The 20,231-nt window shown below is 35.7% G+C and overlaps 1 protein-coding gene across 2 annotated transcripts in view; it reads left to right on the top strand.

Annotated features, from left to right (window-relative positions):
* GRB14 (growth factor receptor bound protein 14) overlaps nt 1-19,931 on the top strand; it is a 56,354-nt gene extending 36,423 nt beyond the window's left edge. For both annotated transcript variants that reach the window (XM_072932162.1, XM_030277398.4), the window contains 10 exons: nt 1,594-1,668; nt 6,589-6,726; nt 7,765-7,875; nt 8,065-8,160; nt 8,730-8,810; nt 11,062-11,178; nt 11,314-11,371; nt 11,464-11,551; nt 15,195-15,288; nt 19,245-19,931. In XM_072932162.1, coding sequence (XP_072788263.1) covers nt 1,594-1,668; nt 6,589-6,726; nt 7,765-7,875; nt 8,065-8,160; nt 8,730-8,810; nt 11,062-11,178; nt 11,314-11,371; nt 11,464-11,551; nt 15,195-15,288; nt 19,245-19,391 — 1,005 coding nt within the window. In that variant the 3' untranslated portion in view covers nt 19,392-19,931. The remainder of the gene's footprint in view (nt 1-1,593; nt 1,669-6,588; nt 6,727-7,764; nt 7,876-8,064; nt 8,161-8,729; nt 8,811-11,061; nt 11,179-11,313; nt 11,372-11,463; nt 11,552-15,194; nt 15,289-19,244) is intronic.
* Nucleotides 19,932-20,231: the final 300 nt, after the last annotated feature.

The following is a 20,231-nucleotide window of genomic DNA, read 5'->3' as shown; positions in this document are numbered from 1 at the left end:
AGAGCAGAGATATCTCGTAATGCAGAGATGGTGCCAAAGGTTAATGCTGCTGATTCAGACCTTGGCTGATGGCAAAGGCCATGGAAGCAGTCCTGGCTCAGCGGAAGGAACTTACCATCTGGTTGCTCCATGGTGTATTTGGACATCTCCTAGTGCTGTCTCTTATAAAACCACCTTGTTTCAGATGTAAAAGTGAGAAATAGCAGAACTGTGTGAGGGCTTAAAAGGTAAAAAGTGAAAAGGAACTCAGATTATCTATCTGTGAAAAAGATAAAAAGGTAAATATAAAGATAACAAGAAATATAAGACTTTTGGGATTTTTTTTGTTTGATTGACCTGTATGTCTCTGGACAAATCATGATAGATTTGTCCCAGATATGGCAATATCACTATACCAGTGAAAAATTTTTCAGCTTGAGATGGTATATAGTTAGTAAAGAGGCAATCACAGAATGGGTCAGCCTCTCTGCTCAAGCAGAGTCATCCCAGAGCACATGGCATAGGATTGCATCCAGAGGGTTATTGAATATCTCTATTGAGAGAGATTCCACGACATTTCTTGGCAGTCTTTTACAGTATGTGATCACCCACATAGTAAAGTTCTTCCTCATATTCAGGTGGGACTTTCTATGCATCATTTTCTGTCTGTTGCCTCCAAAAATTAAGTTTATGTATTGTATAACGAGTGAGTGGAACTGGCTGTGGAGCATGGCAGACCTGCGGCTACACCAGCTGCAGCAGCTATAGCTAAGCAGAGTTCTTCTGGGTGTATTGGTCCCAGCTGTAGCTTTGATATGTAGCTTTTTAGCTATGATAAAGAATGCTTTATCATAATGAGTTATGTGAATTAAATAAATTCAATTTCATTAAAAATGGAAATTGCTGGACATTAGGTGGCCAAGGGGGTATTAACTTCAAAGTTGTCCAGGCCTTGAGAAACCATTGTTTGTACTGGTCAAACCCTTGTGTGCTTCATATCTGCATGACTGTATTGAACACCTCAGCTGCAGGTCTGTCCCATAAATTATCCCTTGAGCTTTCCTTGATAATGAAACTGGCATTTTAATTGTAGACTTAATCCCATCATGTTGATGTAGTCAGATTTTTTTTTGTTAAAATAGAAAATTAAAAAACTGAGACAACCTTTTTCTGTATTAGTGGAAGTTATTCAAAATATTTTACTGGGTTTCTAGTGTAATGAAAACAAAAGAAAACAATACACTTTTCAGCATGTTGGTGTATAGCCTCCTTACTTTGTATCATATTGACTCCCCAGGCAAGTCTTGTATGTCAACAGCAATAGAAATTACTGCTAGAAAAACAACACTAAGGGCCAGATATTGCAATGTGATTTGCACTGGTGTCTGAAACCCTGTTCCAGAGACTATTGATGTTTTCTCAAAATTCTATGTTTTTCAGCAAATAATATATAGCATGTGCCAAATTTTGGGATGATATTAAGGTAAGCTTAAATTATTGGATCAGGGAATCTTCAGTGTCTTGCACTGCACTGAGAAATTAAATTGCACTTCCAAAAGAGAAAGTTTTACATTTATTTCTACAGAACTTTGAAACAAGTTCTTGTTGTTACAGAGCTTTTTTCCAGATCACATGATATCTTTTCCAAGTGAGACCAATGCAGCACTAAGCCACTCTGGGATATTACAGGTATGTAATCCTTGAATGAAGATGAACCAGTGCAGTTGATAATTTCCCATTACCTGTGCTGCGTGAGCATAGTTCCTTATTGCTGTTGGATCTGTTGCTAGATTTTGAATAACTCAAGACATGGTTAATAACTTTTTTCCTCAAGAGATAAGAAACTATGTGTCCCTTCCTTGCAGCTATTATATGTCCACACTTGGAAACTTGGACATCCTTTAAGAATCAAGACGCGCCAAAACAGAGAAAATGCAGTGAAAACATTAAATACCTTTAGTGGGTATTTCAGGTGAAAGAGCCTTTTTCCTTAAATAGGTGGAGGAATGCTAAACAAACTTAGCAGCAAGTTATGGTAGAATGGCAAAATACTGGTGATGTGACACACATGGAAATAAAAAAGACTTAAATGGTTAAACTTAATGAGTAGAAAATTTAGACTGACTAGTATGATTTGTTAGCTTGAAGGCTACTGTAGCCTTCAAAAAAAATTATGGTAGGTCAGTCAGTGTTAGTCATCTTTTAAGCAGACACAAGATTCTAATTTACAGTGGGATTAATGAAATGATAATACAAAATGACCGTATCAGGGATCACCGTCTTACATTCAAAGAGGGGAAAAATGAGTAATAAAGGTGGAAACATACACATTACTCTTGTTTGCTTGTCATTAGAAAAATTAAATAATAGAAGAAGAACTTCCACCGGTCTTAAGACAGCAACCCTATGCATGAGTTTTGGGGATAAAGAATGATTGGAAAGGCAACATAACACAGGATATTAAGGGCAAAAGCAAAAGAAACACATAAATTACAGTTTTTAAAAAATCTATATGGTAAGGTCTACCTTAGCATCCACCAGTAAATGAAAATCATTTTAAGCAACTAATTCTCAAAGCAATCCTTCATATTAAATAATTATATCCTTATAAAAATAGATTTTAATAAAGATGTTAAGATTATCCCAAATATAGTAAAACATTTTGTGAATTAGATTTGATACACGCTAGATTCGGTAAGTAATTTTTACAAACCTAAGTAAATTTTTTGTGATTTCAGAAGTGCTGAAAATCTAATGAAAATAGCGTCCCTTTTGCCACTGACATAATACAGATTTTGCAGTCTAGCATAAACATTTAATTTAGAAAATTATGTCCCTTATGTTAATAGAATTTTATATTTTTCCTCACAAATGTAACTTGGTAGTCCAAAAAATAATGAAGACTGGTATAAGAGAACTTTTTGTCATATATTCTTGTGCAGAACTTCTTTAAGCCTATATTGTGAGATCTATAATATGTTCAAAGCTGGTACATAAGTTTAAGAATCATTCTAAATATATATGTAGTTACGTGCCATTTTGGTAGCTTGAAAAACATGTTGCAAACTTTCCTCTGTTGCTATTTTGGTTGCATTGTATGCTTAATTGTATTTCAACAAATAAAACTTAATAGGCACAAAGTAGAGAATACCTTGGTGGATTGTGCAGCCATTGTGCACATTTCAGCAGAAACTGTTGGGTAAATTGTTTACAGTGAGTCACTATTTCCTTGGAAACTTTCATTAAGACAAGTTAATGGGCTGCATTATTATTTGTGATGTGCTTGGTTAAGTGTCAAAAGAGACATTAGTTTGACAATTCAATGCTTACAAGTGATTAAAAAATCACTTCTGATACTTTGACATCCTTTTGTGGATTGAGCTGTAAGCAAGTAAAATGTTTTCAAGGTCTGTTTTTTCTTAACTCTCTTTGAAAGTGGAAGAGTGAGTATTTTGGCTGATGATTTTGAATCATTTTGAATCAGAGCATCTTTGTAGAACAGAGCCACAAAGACAAAAGAGAAGTTCATGAGTCTCCTATCCATTTAACATGTGCTAAGTACAAGCACTAGGTCTGGGATATACTGAATGTCTGTGTATTGCTGCCATAAAAACCTTTAGCCTACAGAAGAGGTGTGTCAGGGTACGGCAGCGCCGAGACGCAGCACTGTATGTGCATGTGTACTGGTAGGCAGTCTGGGCCATTTGGAACTTGCTTGAGGCTATTTTTGCAAATTTGATGTTTTAAAATATGTCAAAAATGAACATAGTATGACAATTTTAAGATCAATATTAAGAGCCAGACTTTCATTTCTTTAATCTCTGTGCTGTAGCAAGTCCCTCTTTCCCCAACCAGTTTCTCACATGACTGCCATTCTAGGCTTCAGGCTGAAACAGACCTGCACTAAATTTCAGTCTCTTGCCAGTCTCCTGAATGTTGTTTTAATCTCCCCATTGCCTTACTCTGTCTTCCACTCTAGGAAGTTTGTTTGCCTCACAGTCTAAACCTTTCAGGTGGATTGAAGTCTATAGGGGACAATATTGAGATTCAAAATCAATTCTTCACTAGAATTACTTGGTGCTCCTAGAATTCTTCAGCAGATTCAGGGTAAAACTCCAGCTCATTCCCAGTAATACTGGTCTGGATCATGGCTAGCTGTCATCACATCTTTGAAGAAATCAGTCATCAAATTCAATATAATTCAAAGTCTAGTATAATGATGGCTTCTTTAACTCCCTGAAACACTGCATATGTTTCAACTCCTTAGTGCTGTCTATATCAGTATCTGAAGGACATGGTGGCATTTGACACCACTCTACTTATCAGGGGATATAGTTCACTGTGTGGAGAAGAGGGTGCAAGTTTATTTCTGCATATTGTGTGACCAGTAGTCCCTGTCTGCAGTATACTATCATTTAGCTCTTCTCTCTTCTTCCAGTACTAAGGATTTTTCTTATTTTTATCTGCATAAACAGGGATCCATTCCCTCCTATAACAAATTTGTATGTACCTCCATTAAAAAAATCCAAAACAACAAAACAAAGGGCAATAAAAAACCCCCAACAAAAATCAACCTGAAACAAAAAATATCCCAAGGAAATTTTCTTTCCTACTATAATTCATTTTTGGCGTTTATTACAGACATTCAGTTCTCACTCTGAAATATTTTTACTGCTCATCTTTCTGACAGTTAATGGTTTTGACTACAGCTTGTTCATGTTCTATTTTCTCACATAGTCCTCAGCTGTCTTTCTTTAGAAAGGAAAAGATGGATTTAAGATTGCCTTTTTCCTAGCATTACTGCTACTTTATTTTAATTGATAGCATGGGTACAACAGTGACTGTCGAAGCTTAGCATTGTATTGCTCCTCCACTTTGGTCTGCTGAGTAAGAGGAGTGTTTTTCATGACAGCATTTCTGGTTTGAAGCTCTTATGGCAGAAATCCTGGGGAAGACACTTGTGCAGGCAGGAAGCCAACCGCTCCTTTTAGTTTTAACAGAGACATTAAAGCCTAAAAAGATGCTCTTTTGTTTTTGCATACATTGGCTTGTTTAAATTTTCTTAAGGCTTTAATTTGACTTTGTTTATGGATTTTATACTTCTTCAGTTCAGCCTGCATATTTCCCACCAGTGTACCTGTTAGTACATGGCAAAAGGGAAGATGAACAGCTGGAACATGTATCAAGACCTACCCATCTGCTTCAGTGTGGCTAAACTAGCTTAAACTGCATTTGCACTCAGCTGTGTGCCAGCAGCACGTGTAGATAGATGTACCTGGGCTTACTGTAGTTGAACTGTTCAGGTGAACAGCTGTGAAGCTGTTCATAATGCAGTCCTGGTGGTGGGCTGGGGCACTGCCCTGGCCAGCGGAGCCCTGCTTGTGTTACTGCATTCACACCAGCTCAGGTTGGTCTGCAGCTGGTACTCATGCATCTCTCTGCAAGGCAGCAAAACAGTAAAAGTCAAAGAAACCTCATATATCTTGGTTGGACTGTATTATTTAGTGGCCAGAGGACATGGTGTGCTTCCAAAATAACATACACATTTTCATTCTGCTGGAGTCCAGTACTGGCCAGTCCATCTCTTGCCTTGTAATCTGTTGTTTCACTCCTCAAATAAGATTTTCTGGAAATAGAAGTGTGGAGGAGGAAAATTCAGCAATGAAAACTGCAGATATTGACCAGAAAATCCTTTGTGCCATACCTCTATATGAGCCTTGACAGAATTTATGATACCACAGACCCTGGGGCAAGGTTCCTTGAAGAGCTCAATAATAACATATTCTGTGGCATATATGGAAATAGAAGAATTCTGGGTTAATATGTTTAGAGTCATAGTTCTGAGTAGTGTTATTGGAAGAAGAGTGATAAAAATGTAACATGGTTGCTCACTTTTAGTGGGTACTTTTGCAGCAAGAGTGAGTACAGCTGTCAAAGCCTCAGCAAGATAAGAGCTGTGTTGCACTCTGACAATGTCTGATGAAATGGCTGAAGAGAAGTCACTGAATATCCTGAGTAGAGGCAGGAGCTGTCTTGGGGACTGACCTCTCTGGTTTTGGTTCAGCTAAAGCTCCTCCTTAAGCACCTTTCAGGTGCAGAGCCCTTTATTCCCTCCTTTTGAAAATCTAACATCTGCCTGACCTGCATGGTTTTGTAATTCGGAGTTTGTGGTTTGCTGAATTAATTTTAACTCAGGTCAGTTAATTTCTCTGGTTTGTAACATGGTGGGTGAGGGGAGGGACGTAATTTTTTTCTTCTGATGTTAGCACTGATTAGCAGTTTTATATAAATAGGGTCTGAGGCATGGCATCAGTACTTCTTACACTGGTTTAGTTGCAGAAGTTCACATATTGCAGAAGTAATGCTCTCATTTCAAACCATATGGTTCCATATAAATATGTAACTTGCTTAGCATACCTTGGAGTTATGTAACATTCTTACATGCCTTAAATGAGAGGTGCTGTTGATTGGATTAGATGTGATCATAACTGAATTACTGTGGTGTGATACTGTATTTAGGAGTTATTCCCCTTAGCCCTGCATATGTTATTAAAATATAAAGCTGGTTTCAGAGGAAAAGAAAAATGCATGTCTGATACTTTCTTTCAGATGTTCCTTAGCTCCAGCACGTATCCTGAGATTCATGGTTATTTGTATGCAAAGGAGCAGGGGAAAAAATCATGGAAAAAATTGTACTTTCTTTTGAGAAGATCTGGCCTTTATTTTTCTACTAAAGGTACATCTAAGGTAAGGGAGAAAAAAAAAGCCAGAGAGCAAGAATTGTGAAGTCAGAGCAAATATGTATGTATTTATCATTTCTTGTAATAATAATAACAAAAATTTATAATGAAATAATTAAACTGATAGTGATAAAAGAGAAAAAATGCTTCTTGTTATTATAATCTAGAGAGTTATGGAGATAAAAAACTGGGAAGGTCTTGTCTTAGAAACTCTGGTTTCTTTTTCCCTGATAAGTTTGCTTCATTCTGGTTGATATTTCGCATAACAGAGTACCCTGTTAAAATGAATTTTCAAATTCTAGTTAAATTTCTGAAGTATAAGTAGATGTTCTGAAAAATTGATATAGTACTTAATGATATAAAATTATTTTTACAGGATAACTTTGGGAATTCTCAAAATTTGTCACTGGACAGTTTTTCATTTTACATCAATTTTTGATGGTGGTACTTTAAGCCTTATCATATTAAACATTGGAGTTGAGAAACCTTTTACATAAACTACTCAAACCAATGTTTATTCATGTTTTGGATTTTCTGTAATTACCTGCCAAAGTTTTCATTGAGCTGGTTTATATCCTTTGGCAAATTTATTCTGCTTGCTTCCTTGATATAATTAACTTAGTGGGTAGAGATAATGATTAGAAATGGTACTGAGCAATAGTTATAACAGTATGTGGTTTTTCTGTTTATGAAGGTTTATTTTATTTTGATGTTTGAAATGCATACTGCTCTCAAAACTTGCCTCCTACTCTAATTCCATTATTGCTTGAATCTAGGAAAGTTTTCTCAGAAATTATATAACTTGTAGTCTGGGTTGTTTTTCCCCTCTGGAAGAATAAACTCTAACTGATTTGATTTCTTTTTCCACTGCATTATGAAATGAATATTGAGTTTCCTCTTTTTAGATTTCATGATGTCATGGTTAAAAATTGCAGTTTATAAGACTGTATTTTGGAACAGGATAGCTACTGTATTCTTCCAAGTTTCTTATCTGGAGAGGCTGGCTAAAAGTAGTCTAACTGTATTACATTACTTTTCTTTTTAGGAGCCAAGGCATCTGCAGTTTTTCTGTGAATTCAGCAATAGTGATATGTACATGTCTTTAACAGGCAAAAAGATTTCTGGAGCACCAACAATCTATGGATTCTGCTTTAAGGTACAAGCTTATTATTCTGATACATATTAAAGCAAGCCACAGTTTTTAGGTAAGCTTAACTTTCTTTAAGGCTTTGTAAGCAATATTCAGCTGTCTATTATAAAATAGGAGAATTAGTGGCTTTTATTTCAACAGGTATTATCTTCAAGATATGCTTTAATGCTAAAAAAATGTGCTGTGGCCTTCTAGCCTAACAAATCAGGAGGAACCAGAGACCTGAAACAACTGTGTGCAGATGATGAACAAAGTAGGACCTGTTGGATGACAGCAATTAGGTTACTCAAGGTAATTTTTCTGTGTGGAGTTAACTTCTTGCTTAAGTGTGCTATGTGATATTTTGATGCTGTGAGTAGAGAGTTAACATCATTTTAGGTTCCTATGCAATAGCAGTAGCCATTTTGTACTTTGAAATCTATTCAATTCCAATAAGAAGAGAGAGACCAAATCCTGGAATCATTTTAAAGGACAGAATGATACCTCAGTCCTGAAATAATTTAACATTAAACATATACTTCTGTGTAACAATGTTGAATTCAGTGAGATTGCTTAGTATTGTTGAACAAAGCCACAAGAATACACGACAAGGGAACTTACATGTTTCTAAAATATGACTGTTTGTGACAAAATAGGAACAGGCCAGGTAGTGTATTAATTGGGTGCTATTTAATGCAAAGTGTACACTTATAAAGGCAGCAGCAACAATGATGTTGTGCATTTCCTTAGCCTAACAGCTTTTGTCCCTGGTTTTTAATGGTAAAAAAAAAAAATGTGTGCTATCTTTTTCATCTGGAAAAAAGCTTACTTGGCTTAGATTTATATTTTAAAATGCTAACCATGTTATTTTCTGGTTTTAGTATGGGATGCAGCTGTATCAGAATTACATGCAACCATATCAAGGTAGAAGTGGCTGCAGCCCTTTGAATATAACACCTATGGTATGTCCCACAGTAGCTCCATGAATAAATACATGTTTCTGCCATTCTGCTCTTTTCAAGTAACTTGTGTCAGTTACACTACTGACCTGCTCCTTCAAAACCTTGCATGTGCCAACGCTTGCCGAAATATTTAGTGTACCAGGGTTGACTAGAGAGCTAATTAATTAATTTCCTGACTTAGAATAAATGAGTTAAAAAGCTTTCTCTTTGTAAAATCTTCAGTATTTTGGGAGTTCGCTGGCTTATTACTGTTGAATGGAAAGAAGATTTTGAAAAAAATGCATTAAAAGAGAAGCAAAGTGTTTAAGGTTACACATGCTGCTGAAAAAGAAGGTTGTAACAAATCCTTTTCGGTATGCATCCTCTTTTAATTTTTTAAAGAAATATAGAATATTAAGTACTTGAGATGAATTTGAGCTGGTGTAATACTAACTGGACTTTGTGGGAAAACCAAATTTGGCAGATGGTCTGCCCTGTTTTGGAGAAAAAACAGCCTATACTATGTCCATTTTCTCAGTTGGAGAGTTGGGATTGGATGAGGTTGTCAATTTCTCAATATCTTATGTTATCCCAGCTCTTTCTGAGTCATTTGATTTCAGACTTTTTCATGGATGATTTATATCCCTTTTGCGGTTTTGGCTAAATTGGATAAAATTACTTATTGCCAAGATCTGTGACAATGATTTTATGGTGAATTTTTTTTTAGCTTTTATTTTAGTTCTTGCTGATAAAATGCCTGAAAAATGCATTTGCTATCACAGGTATTCACAAAAGTAGTTTTGAGTGCTAATAAGCATGGCTTATTAAGCATGTGCTTAATACACTGTCTGTGCCTTAGTTTGTGTTATGTGAAGCTACTGCAATAGCCAGCTGCTGCTCTTATGGTGGATCAAGGAGCCACTACTGATTCTCTCCTCTTTCACTGATGTGTGCAGTTTTGTTCCCATAGCTTCTAGCAGGCAGAATCTCTACCCACTGCAAACAATGGCACTGTTTTTCTACTCGTGTACAATTCATGAATAAAACAGCAAATTGAATAATCATGGATTAAGTGCACACGCTAATGAACGTACTTCATAAGGAAGCCACTTCCATGTTTCACATTCCTTAATTTCTCAACCATGTCAGCTACAAATAGTTCCCTCCACCCTGCTAGAGGCAAACATTTTCTCTTAATTTGCCTTTATTTTTTTACTTTTGCAAAGTTCTTTACAGGTTACAGTTACTCAGATAGACCGTAGTCTACAGTGTTAAGAATTACAGTGAACTACAGAATTGCCATCTTCCATTTTTAGTTATATTCATGCTTGTAACTAAGCAAAACAACAACAACAACAACAAACAACAACAAAAAAAAACCCCAAAAAAAACCCCCCAAAAAACCAGAAAACCAGAGCTGCTCTGGCTTTGGACTGGGAAGCTTTGCTAACTCTGCAAGAAATCTGGGTCTCTTGTGTCCAGATGTTGCTTTAACTTACTGAGTACTAGAATGCTCTTTTATTTATTAGTTATTCCAATGCCTGCTAACATTTGAGCCATCACAATTCTTACAAAACCTGATTTTGTAAACCTTGGTTTCTGAGAAACATTTTGGTGATTTTTAGGACTGTTTTGTCAAACCTCAATGTTCTTATTCAGTTGTTACAAAATTGATCTTCACTGAGAGAAAAAAAACAAGCATTTTTTTTTGTAACAGATGCTGCAGTTATTGAGTCTGTGATTAGAGTTAGAAAGGATGTATTAAAATAGAAGTTCTACTCCATAGAAATTGCTTAAATTGCTTAAATATAGTAAACTGAATGGAAATTTATATAGAAAACTATAAATCTGACATATTTCTAATGAGATATTTTGAATATTTTTAATTGGATAATTATGATAAAAATTTTGTGTTTTACCTTTTTTTCCTGTTACTTGGGCATCTTAATAACAGTTTCCTGACTTGTTTTGACATGGAAAGGGCTAGTTATAGTTAAAAATATAAATGGAGTTTATGGTAAAGTGATGTATTTGTCATCCATTGCAGTAATGCAAAAAGATGGTCTGTCCTGCCAGACTGTAAAATTGAGCTTTGCAGCAGCATACTGGAATTATAAATGCTCCCTAGGGTAAAATGAGTTTGGCTCTGATGAGAAACACTGCCAATACTTGAAATATCACTTACAAAACATAATGTTTTCTCAGAAGCTCGCTTTTAAATGATGAATCTTGTAAAAAATGAGCAAACTAAATTTATTTTTCTTTGTTGCAGAGAAGCATTTCAGAAAATTCTTTAGTAGCCATGGATTTCTCAGGACACAGAAGCAGAATTATAGAAAATCCAACAGAAGCGCTTTCAGTTGCAGTTGAAGAAGGATTAGCATGGCGGGTATAAATATCTTTGATTTATCAGAATAGTGAATAGTATTTTCTGGTTTGATTTTTTTTTTTTTTTTTGTTTGTCAGTCTGGTGTTTTTTAACAAAAGAGTTTTGAAGTCACATTTTTGCTTCTCTCTCATACAGAGGAGAGGGTGTCTCCGACTCAACTCACATGGTAGTCCTATTGCCATGTCTAACATGGGTATGTGTGAGTTAATTCCTTGCCAGAGAAATGCAATAACTGGTTCTTTCAATAAAGGGAAAATGTTTTTTCACTGATCTTTTTTTCTACAGCTATACACAGATCTCAGTCGTGGTTTCATCATAAAATCTCTAGAGAAGAGGCTCAGAGACTTATTTTGCAGCATGGACTTGCAGATGGGTAAGTTAATTCTTTACATAACTTCTCTGAGACATGTTTCTAGCCAACAACTCCTATTTTATTGTGCCTCTTACTGGGAGGAGGTGGAGCAAGGAGTTTGCACTTGCCTATGGCAGTAAAAGTTCTTTTATATAGGACTATCTGGGGATCAGTTGGTTCCTGTTTTATATCATTTGGAAACCATGAAGTGGTGATCTAAGACTTCGATTCTGTGACTGAGCGATTACTGATGTCCATTCCAAGCCAAGCACTAGGGCTGTGTTTTTGCGCAGGATTCTCTGGAGCTGTCAGCCTTGGCACCAGTCTTTTGTGTCTCTATTAGGGATGAAAGAGTGAAAGAAAGCCTGAAAACATTACTCTAAGATGAACTGTGCTGGGACAGACATTGAAACAAAAGTATGCTTTTTTTCTCATGAATTGACTAAAAATTGTGTCATCCTTTCATAAACAATAAATGTTGGGATAAGACTTTAATTTTTTAAAAATATTTCTTTTAAATATTAATTTTAAAAATGACAAAGCAAGTAGGTATTTTATGTTCACATCCTCCTGCTTTTCATTCCTTCAATTTTATCCATAGTTCTGTATTAAATGTAAACTTGGGCCTCCTTCATTCAATGAGTAATTCCATAAAAAAAATCAGTTTCTTTAAATCTGTTTCCAGTTAGGTACCTGCATCATCAGATTGCTGGTTTAATTCCTTCAGTTTTAGATTAAGTATGTTGTAATATTGTTTTCTACATCTACAGAAAGGGATCCAGAAAAAAAAAAAAAAAAAAGTGAAGGGATGGTTAATTGGACTTCCACTTTTTTTTTTTTTTTTTTTTTTTTTTAATTTATGTGGTCTTGTTTTTAAGCTTGGCTTATCATTTTGAAGCTGGTGCTCTGCATTTATTTTTGCATTTGTTAGATGAGTGGGACAGGATATGGGGATGAATACAACATGTATTTCTGAACAGGATATCAGTCTAGGCCTGATGCATCTTCCAGTGTATTTCTTACAGACACACTGAAATGAGAAAGTGAATACCTTGCTGGCATTGGTTTAGTACAGTGTTGTTTATGTTATATTCTTGGAGCCATTCATAGCTGTGCAGTGGGATTTTGAGGAGGATGATAATTTTGTGTGGACTATCTGGAATTAATTAGAACACTGGTAGTAGGAGTGCTCATATGCTGTCAGATACATATTCAGGAGTTACAGTGAAGTAATAAACACATGACTTAATGTGACATCATTTTGATGAGCCAAAAGCATGAATTGTCACCAGAAATATAACAATTTTTAATGGGAAAAATAAGCCTTTGTTATTGAAAATAAGTTTCTGGGAGTGAGGGCAGAGATAATAATCCATAAGGTGATCCTGAGCAAGGAGTTCTCATGCATATATGACAAGGGAGTTGGGCCTCTGTAATACTGTATGTACCAACAAGTATGTTTTCCATGATGGCTTCTAGAAGATAAAGAAGCAGTTACATAAACTAACTGCAGTAGTTTTAGTATTTGGATAATCCAATAACAGAATTAAGGACAGCAACAATTTTAAGGCATGTTATGAAAGAAGAAAGTTTTTTGATCTGGTGTTAAATCAATTTTCTTAAAAAGGTTCACGTGGTAGTATTGTAGATTTTGTATTTTATCCCCTAAAGTATATTTGAAGACTTTTCGGTGATAAATGGTTGCTGGGATTGCAAACTGATCAGCATCCAGTTGATGCAAGGGATAATAGCATTACAAAAGGCCCATGAAAAGACCAGTTCATCATTCAGAGGAGTTCATGAGGGAGAAGTTGGCTCGAGTCATCCAGCATGTCTAAAAAGCTCTTTCCAGCTAACATTTCTGAGATTCTGTGAACTACAGCCCTTTCTTCATAATTAAAATTTTAAAAGTTCTTTGACAACTAAAGTAGGTCTATTGTGCTTATGTTAGAAAATAATGATTTTTTTTTATCAGAAGGAGAAGAAATTTTCCTTATATATGTGATAAAACAAGGAAAGAAGTAAGAAAATGTACTTTAAAAGAGCTGACGAATGAAAACCAATAAAAGTGATTACATTGTGTATCATTTAATGTAGATCCTAGTAACTGGGTGTAGAGAACGCATTTTGGTTCTCTGCAAAGTGGCACATTCCTACAGTGTCATCTCGCTGAATAAAACGAAGTGCCAGTCATTGATGACAAAGATATAAGATATGGAAGTGGTGCACAGGATCCGAGGTGCTGCCGAGAGCGGAGCCGCTCTCTCGCGGGGCGGTGGGAGCCCGCTAGGTGGTGGGAGCGAGCCGGGCTGAGGCCGGGCTGAGCTGAGCGGGGCCCGCCGGGCTGAGCTGCGGAGCTCACGGGGCTCCGAGCCGGACTGCACGGGCGTTTGGACAGAACTGGTGATGAGTATGGACTCCAAATGTAGTAATTCCAGGAATTTTCTTACTGTGTATAACAGATCGCTTAAAAACGTTGTGAATGAAATTAGCACTTTGAATCCAGACTGGAAGTCAGTGAAAATGCACTGCCAACCTTTGGTTTTTTTTTTTTTTGTTTTGTTTTTTTTTTTTGTTTTGTTTTGTTTTGGTTTGGTTTTGGTTTGGTTTGGTTTGGTTTGGTTTGGTTTGGTTTACTTTCCTTGAAATTCTTTCTTTTCTTGTAGTACCCGGGCTCTCATTTCTGGTGTGTGGTGGGGCAAACAGTTATGATTAGGTGGTCACTAGTGCTCGCTTGATTGAAACCTGCAAGTCCATTTTGCCCATTTCTTTTCTGTCCGGAAAGAGGAGCATGCTTGTCAGTGGCTGTCCCTCTGTTTCCCTTCTTTGGTACATTGGTCAGCTATATCTATTCCAGACCTGCACATACAAGCAGTTCAGACTGTCCACTCCAAAGCTACCAGGCTCTTCCCTGTCCTTCAAACTGTTCTCTGCCAATATTCCAAACCAGGTGATTCAATGAAAGCTGTCTCATGCTGGTAATCATCCTTTGTCTTTACCAAATTATTCTACCAGGACTATGGCAAAGTTGTGCTTGTCCATGTTCTGGTTGGAATAAGTTATCAGTGAATTTTAGTTGCAGTGGCACTGTTGGCCATTCAGAGTGTTATGATCATTCCATAAAGCAAGCAGAGTGTAGCTCTGTCTTTTTGGGAATTTTGCTGCTATGCAGAAATGAGAGTGCATTTATGAGGATTGGCCAGATGTGAAAAACATTCTGGTGTGCCTTGCATTACCTCTTCTGTAAAATTACTGTTGAACTACCTTTTGAATTTTACTTATAATGCTTGTGATTTAGAAAATTCAAGTTTTCTCTAGTCAGAGTCCAAAGAAAAATTTTGTTCAAAGCACAAACTTTGAGGGTGCTTTTCTGTCTGAAGAAATGTATTGTAATTCTATGCAGTGTAAAAACTAACGCCTACAGTGTCATTTATTCTGAGAATGCATGCTTTTCACATAATAGACAAGGTGAAGAAGAACTTAAGAGAAAGTATTCCCACTGACACATTTGCAAAGAAATACTGATTAAAAGCCTAACTTACATAATTGATATTATTTATGCTTTTCACTAATACTCGCTGTAATGAATTTAGAACAATTTTAACTGGATGTTTATAAAAGAATTTCAAATGTTCTTATTTTGAAATTTTTTGATCTCTTTTAGGGTATTCCTGGTACGTGATAGCCAAAGTAACCCCAAAACCTTTGTATTGTCACTGAGTCATGGATTAAAAATAAAACATTTTCAAATTGTACCAGTAAGTAAGTTTTTTCAGTTTATATATAGAGCTGTAAAACCAAAAAATTGAATAACTCTGGTAGAATATGGATAGATTTTTTCTTCTTTTGTTGTTTTATGGGAGATGTAAACAATAATACCTGTACCACTAAATGTAATTAGCATTCTTTAGTATAGTTGAACATTTTTGAGCTTTGCTGTTTGATTTGTTCTAAAGCTGGAGTAGTATTATGAAATCCTAAAAAGTCTCTTGAAAAACCAAACAAATCTCTTTCAACTGGAATAGAAGCAGACCTGATGGCATAAAAATCATGTATTCATAGAGTTCATGTTTCACTTTTCAGTATGTACGCAATTTCTAAGTTGTCTGTTTTGGATTGCCTCCATTGTGTGTCCATATCTCACTGAGCCTTCTGTTAAGGATAGTTTCAATATTTGTAGTCAGACATATTTTGTTGACCTCTCTTGTTACTGTGGTATATTCATGTTCAGGTCTTCTTTAGGGAAAAAAAAAAAAACGTCACTATCTAGTCAAGCTACTTTATGGGTAAGCTGGAAGTTACTAAGCTGAAATAATATTTCTGTTAGTTTTCATTGAATATAGTGTCCAGTTATCCTGCCAGAATGGTTAGCCGTCCCTATTGCATTGTGTTTTATGTGGGTTTCTTTACATTCTGCATCTCTTGAGTTGATAAGTACTTGAGCATTTTGTGTTTTGGCTACAGATGCGTAACATAACTGAGCAGACCAGAGCTTTTTTATCTCTCTTTACAAGAACCTTTCTTCTAGATCACATCATACTCTAGCCTCCATGTATCTTCCTGCTGAAGTTTCTAGCAGGTTCTGCTGTTGCTCAGTAGAAATTAGTCAAGTGACACTACTTTTTTTTTGTCTTTGTCTGTTGATTCTCTTTGATCATTCACCAAATTTATGTATGCTTTACCTAGGGCTTGTAGCTGATATCCTCTACTGAAAAAAGTTCATGTAGAATAAAACTGAAGCATTATTTGAGAGGAGGAAAGAAGATGATCAGATTAGCTATAAGAATTGTCCAGGATTTTATTGTGTTTAGGTACAGAATATTAAGGATTCATTCATCCAAAAATGATAGTTATGCACTGGATACCATGGGATCATCAACATATAATCCTTAAGAATCCTGGGTGTACGATCTCTGTGCATTCAATGACTGTAGTCTCTTCTAGTATTTACTTTGATATAACTGTTGTGTGGTTTAGAAAAACTTCTAAACCCCATACAAAGAGTGTATGATTCTAGTTCATTGGGATGTCCTTTAACTCTCAAATTTAAGAGACCCCTTTTCCTTTCTGTATCAGAAAACAGACCCTCTCTTCTCTAAGGACAGGTGTAGCAGGATGCTGCAGTTATCTTCAGTTTCTTCTGAGATGGATGATTCTCTTCTTCCCTTCATAAGAATGTGCTAAAACCTTGCTCTCCTGTTGTGGGATCTTTAGAGGAACCAGGAATTCTTAGTTTTAATATAGTTGTCTGCACACTTGGGTCACATTTCCCATCATTGAGAAGACATTTATCACTTCATTGCAAAACTTCACTTACTTTAAGGAAATGTTTTTGAATTTTTTTTTAAGTAAAGCCATTTCTCCTATGATAGTAGCCTGAAAAAAATAAATCATGATGAGAACAGCTTAATCCAGAGAGAGTGTGTCAGCATGGAAGCTGTTGTCCCCCAAATATTGGCATCTTTCAGTTCCTTTCTGTCAGTTTCTGGTTGCATTCAGTACCCTCATTCCATTCTCAATACCCTGACATTAACATGGTCCGTTTTTGCTAGAACGGTGCTTAAAATATTTCAGAAAATTATTGTTTAAGGGAGGAAGGGTTTTGGTTCCAGTTGCTGCTAATCTAAATTAAGTGATCATTTTCTAAGAAACAAGGCATTTTGTATTACTGTAGTAAATTCATAGCTTATTAGTTGAAGATCAAGGTTACCTCTTTGAATTGCAAATTCTACTGTTCTAAACTCTTACCTGTTTCCAGCCATTGTAGCAGCAAACTTTCTTACTAAATGTAATTTATGAACCCTTTTTAAAAGGTAAAAACTACTCAATCTCTAAATGAGTTATTTTTCCCTTGTATTTTAGGTTGCTTCAGGTTATGCTGCACTTAAAAATGTCTCCTTTTAGATAGGGTTTGCAGCCTGCTAGTTCATGCCTCACCCATGTAAATAGGTGCCTCATGTTAATATTGGCAACCTGTGCAACAGGTATTGCAGGTGGGTAGTTGAGAATTGATTGTAAAAAGTTCAGAAGGAAAGCTTTGGGATACATTTGGGATCCTGTACTTTGAAAATTGGGGAGCTTTTTAGTTTAAAGGTATTTTTCAGCCTTTGCACTCTGAGCTGATGCAAGTTCACTTTGATGGATTCTATCCTGAACTTTCATCGATATGAAAGGCGAAGAATTGATACACAGTTCTGGGACTGTCTTTTCCTAATAAATGTTTTGTCATAACAGCCTTCTTAGCTTGCAGAAGATGCTAGGTTCTTGAGCAACAGAATTTTGATATGAGTTTTTACTTTGCAAAATATATTGTTAGCTTTAGAATTAGCAATCTTTCTGGTATTCATTTCAAGGTTTGGAATTAACTTGTTAGGAGGATAACAGACATTTGAATTGTTAACTCTCCTTGCCTGCAGTGTGTTGGCAGGAAAATTGCATGCATAAAGGAAGTCCAATGAACGATAATCCATTTTCAGGTTTTTGGCTGGAGCACAGGAGTTCACACATTCTCACATTGGTAATTCTTTAACTAGGAGAGTTTGACCTGGTTTGACCAAAGTCTGAGAATAAAGAAATTACAAACTACTTCCAGTCATGGTAGAAAGGGGTAGAATAACCAGGAGTCATAAGCAGTTCAACAGCTGCTTCAGATAAAACTTCTTAATTACAGGTAAGACAGCAAATTATATCTTTTCCCTTCCCCTGTATTCAAGTAGGGTAGTTGCATCTTCCCCTAGCACACCATCTGCTACTTCATGCTAGACCTACTTCCGGATCCTTTATTCACTACTCTTTCAATCTTGTAAAGTATCTTTCTTCCCTTTTATTTTAAAAGATAGTTTGAATAGATTTTTTCACCCTCTATTTACATGAAAAAATATTAGTCACTTCTTCACTAATCTGCTAGATATTAGACATCTCAGCAGTAGAGGAACTAAATCAAGAAATTATATTGTCAGCAGTGCAATGCAAATTGTGCAAGAGGTAACATTTAGTAACTTATGAGAGGGACATAATGATTGCAAATTTTTAGGCATCTAAAAGTTAAAAGGACTCTTTCAAGGTATCTGTTGAAGTTTCTTCTTGTCCTCTGTATCTGTGCTAATACATGTTTGGAGCTGCAGGAATTCTTCCTTCTACAACAAAGAACTACTAGAGCAAGCACGTCATTCTTGTGCTGGGTAGTGTCTTGTGTAGCTAATACTACCCAGCACACCACTGCACTGCACTGCACTGATATGTAGCCTCATCACATCTTACAAAAGTGATAGAAAATCATGCAAATGAATGGAGCAAAGGTTGAAATCTATGAGTAACTTCAAACTAACTTAGTTCATGTTGCTCTGTATGAACTCAGGGCTGATATTAACCTCAGCTATCATTCCAAAGCATAGGCATGAAATAGTATTGTTAGTGCAGAAGGAGTATTCCTATACTTATTTAACTGTTCTTTCCTTTTAGGTGTGTACTTGAAGTCAAATAATACATTGTTTTCCTACTGGTCTTTTTTTTTTTAATCTTAAAATATTTTCCTTAGATTTTAATGATGTGTAAATGATCGCTGTATTTTTTCTGCTCTCAGTAGTTGTAAGGTTATGAATATATTGGTCTGTAAGAGCACTTCTCAAACAAGTATTCCAGTCAGAAAAAAAAAAAAAAAAAAAAAAAGTAGCAAAAGAAGATTTTATTGAATCTTGTTTTTCCATTTTTACAGTTGGAAGATGATGGGAAGCTGTTCTATACCCTTGATGATGGTCATACCAGATTTACTGATCTCATCCAGCTAGTGGAATTCTACCAACTTAATAAAGGAGTACTGCCTTGCAAGTTAAAACACTATTGTGCACGGATTGCTCTATAACCAAAGCGTTTGTTGTTTCATCAGAGGGAAAGGAAGATACTAGTATACTTTTTCCCCCAAAGGCAATTTGTATAGCGGGGGGGACCCATTACATTGTAAAGATTCTATGTTTAAGCTGAAAAAAAAAAATTATATGTAGATAAGAACTTTGCTTTGTGATTGTCACAGCAAAATTAACTTTATGGTTTTGAAAAACCATTCTTTCCTATGTAATTCTTTAGTGTTGTCTTGGACTTTCTGGGTTTTCTTTTCAACTGAAAACAGTTTTGAAAAATATTGTGTAACTCCTGCAAAAATATAAATGAAGGAAGATCTTTGTTCTAAGGTTTAAAATTAACTTTTTTCTCTATAAATGTTTCTCATAATTTCTGTTCATCACATAAAAAAATAACATTTACTGTGGCAAGGATCAGAAGCTGAACTGCACACTTTATTTGTAAATAAAATAAATAAATATTTTGCACTATATTTTTGAATGCTGCTTTGAGGATTATCATATCCAAAAAGTGAAAAATCATTAAAACCACTTATAACTGCTCAGTTGTATTGAGTTGTGCTATTCTTGTTGTAGTATTTTAAAGGATTTTTTCTCTGATCTAATGACTAAATCTACATCTTCATACAGAGCTGGACTGTCACTTACTTGGCTGTGAAATGTATAAACATGCATAATTATTATGGAGTGCATAATGTGGTTTAGTGTATACCTATTATCTCTGACACAGAGAGGCAGAAAGACCTGTTAAGTACTGTGGATTTTGCACAGTTGAGGAAGGAATTAATTTCAATTTCCCTTAAAAATAAAAGGAATGTTATAATAGTTGTAAATTATCAATAATT

Source organism: Taeniopygia guttata, chromosome 7 (assembly GCF_048771995.1).
Source record: "Taeniopygia guttata chromosome 7, bTaeGut7.mat, whole genome shotgun sequence".
Lineage (NCBI taxonomy): Eukaryota > Metazoa > Chordata > Aves > Passeriformes > Estrildidae > Taeniopygia > Taeniopygia guttata.
Note: the sequence above shows the minus strand (reverse complement) of the source record. Positions and strands in the feature narration are given on the sequence as shown.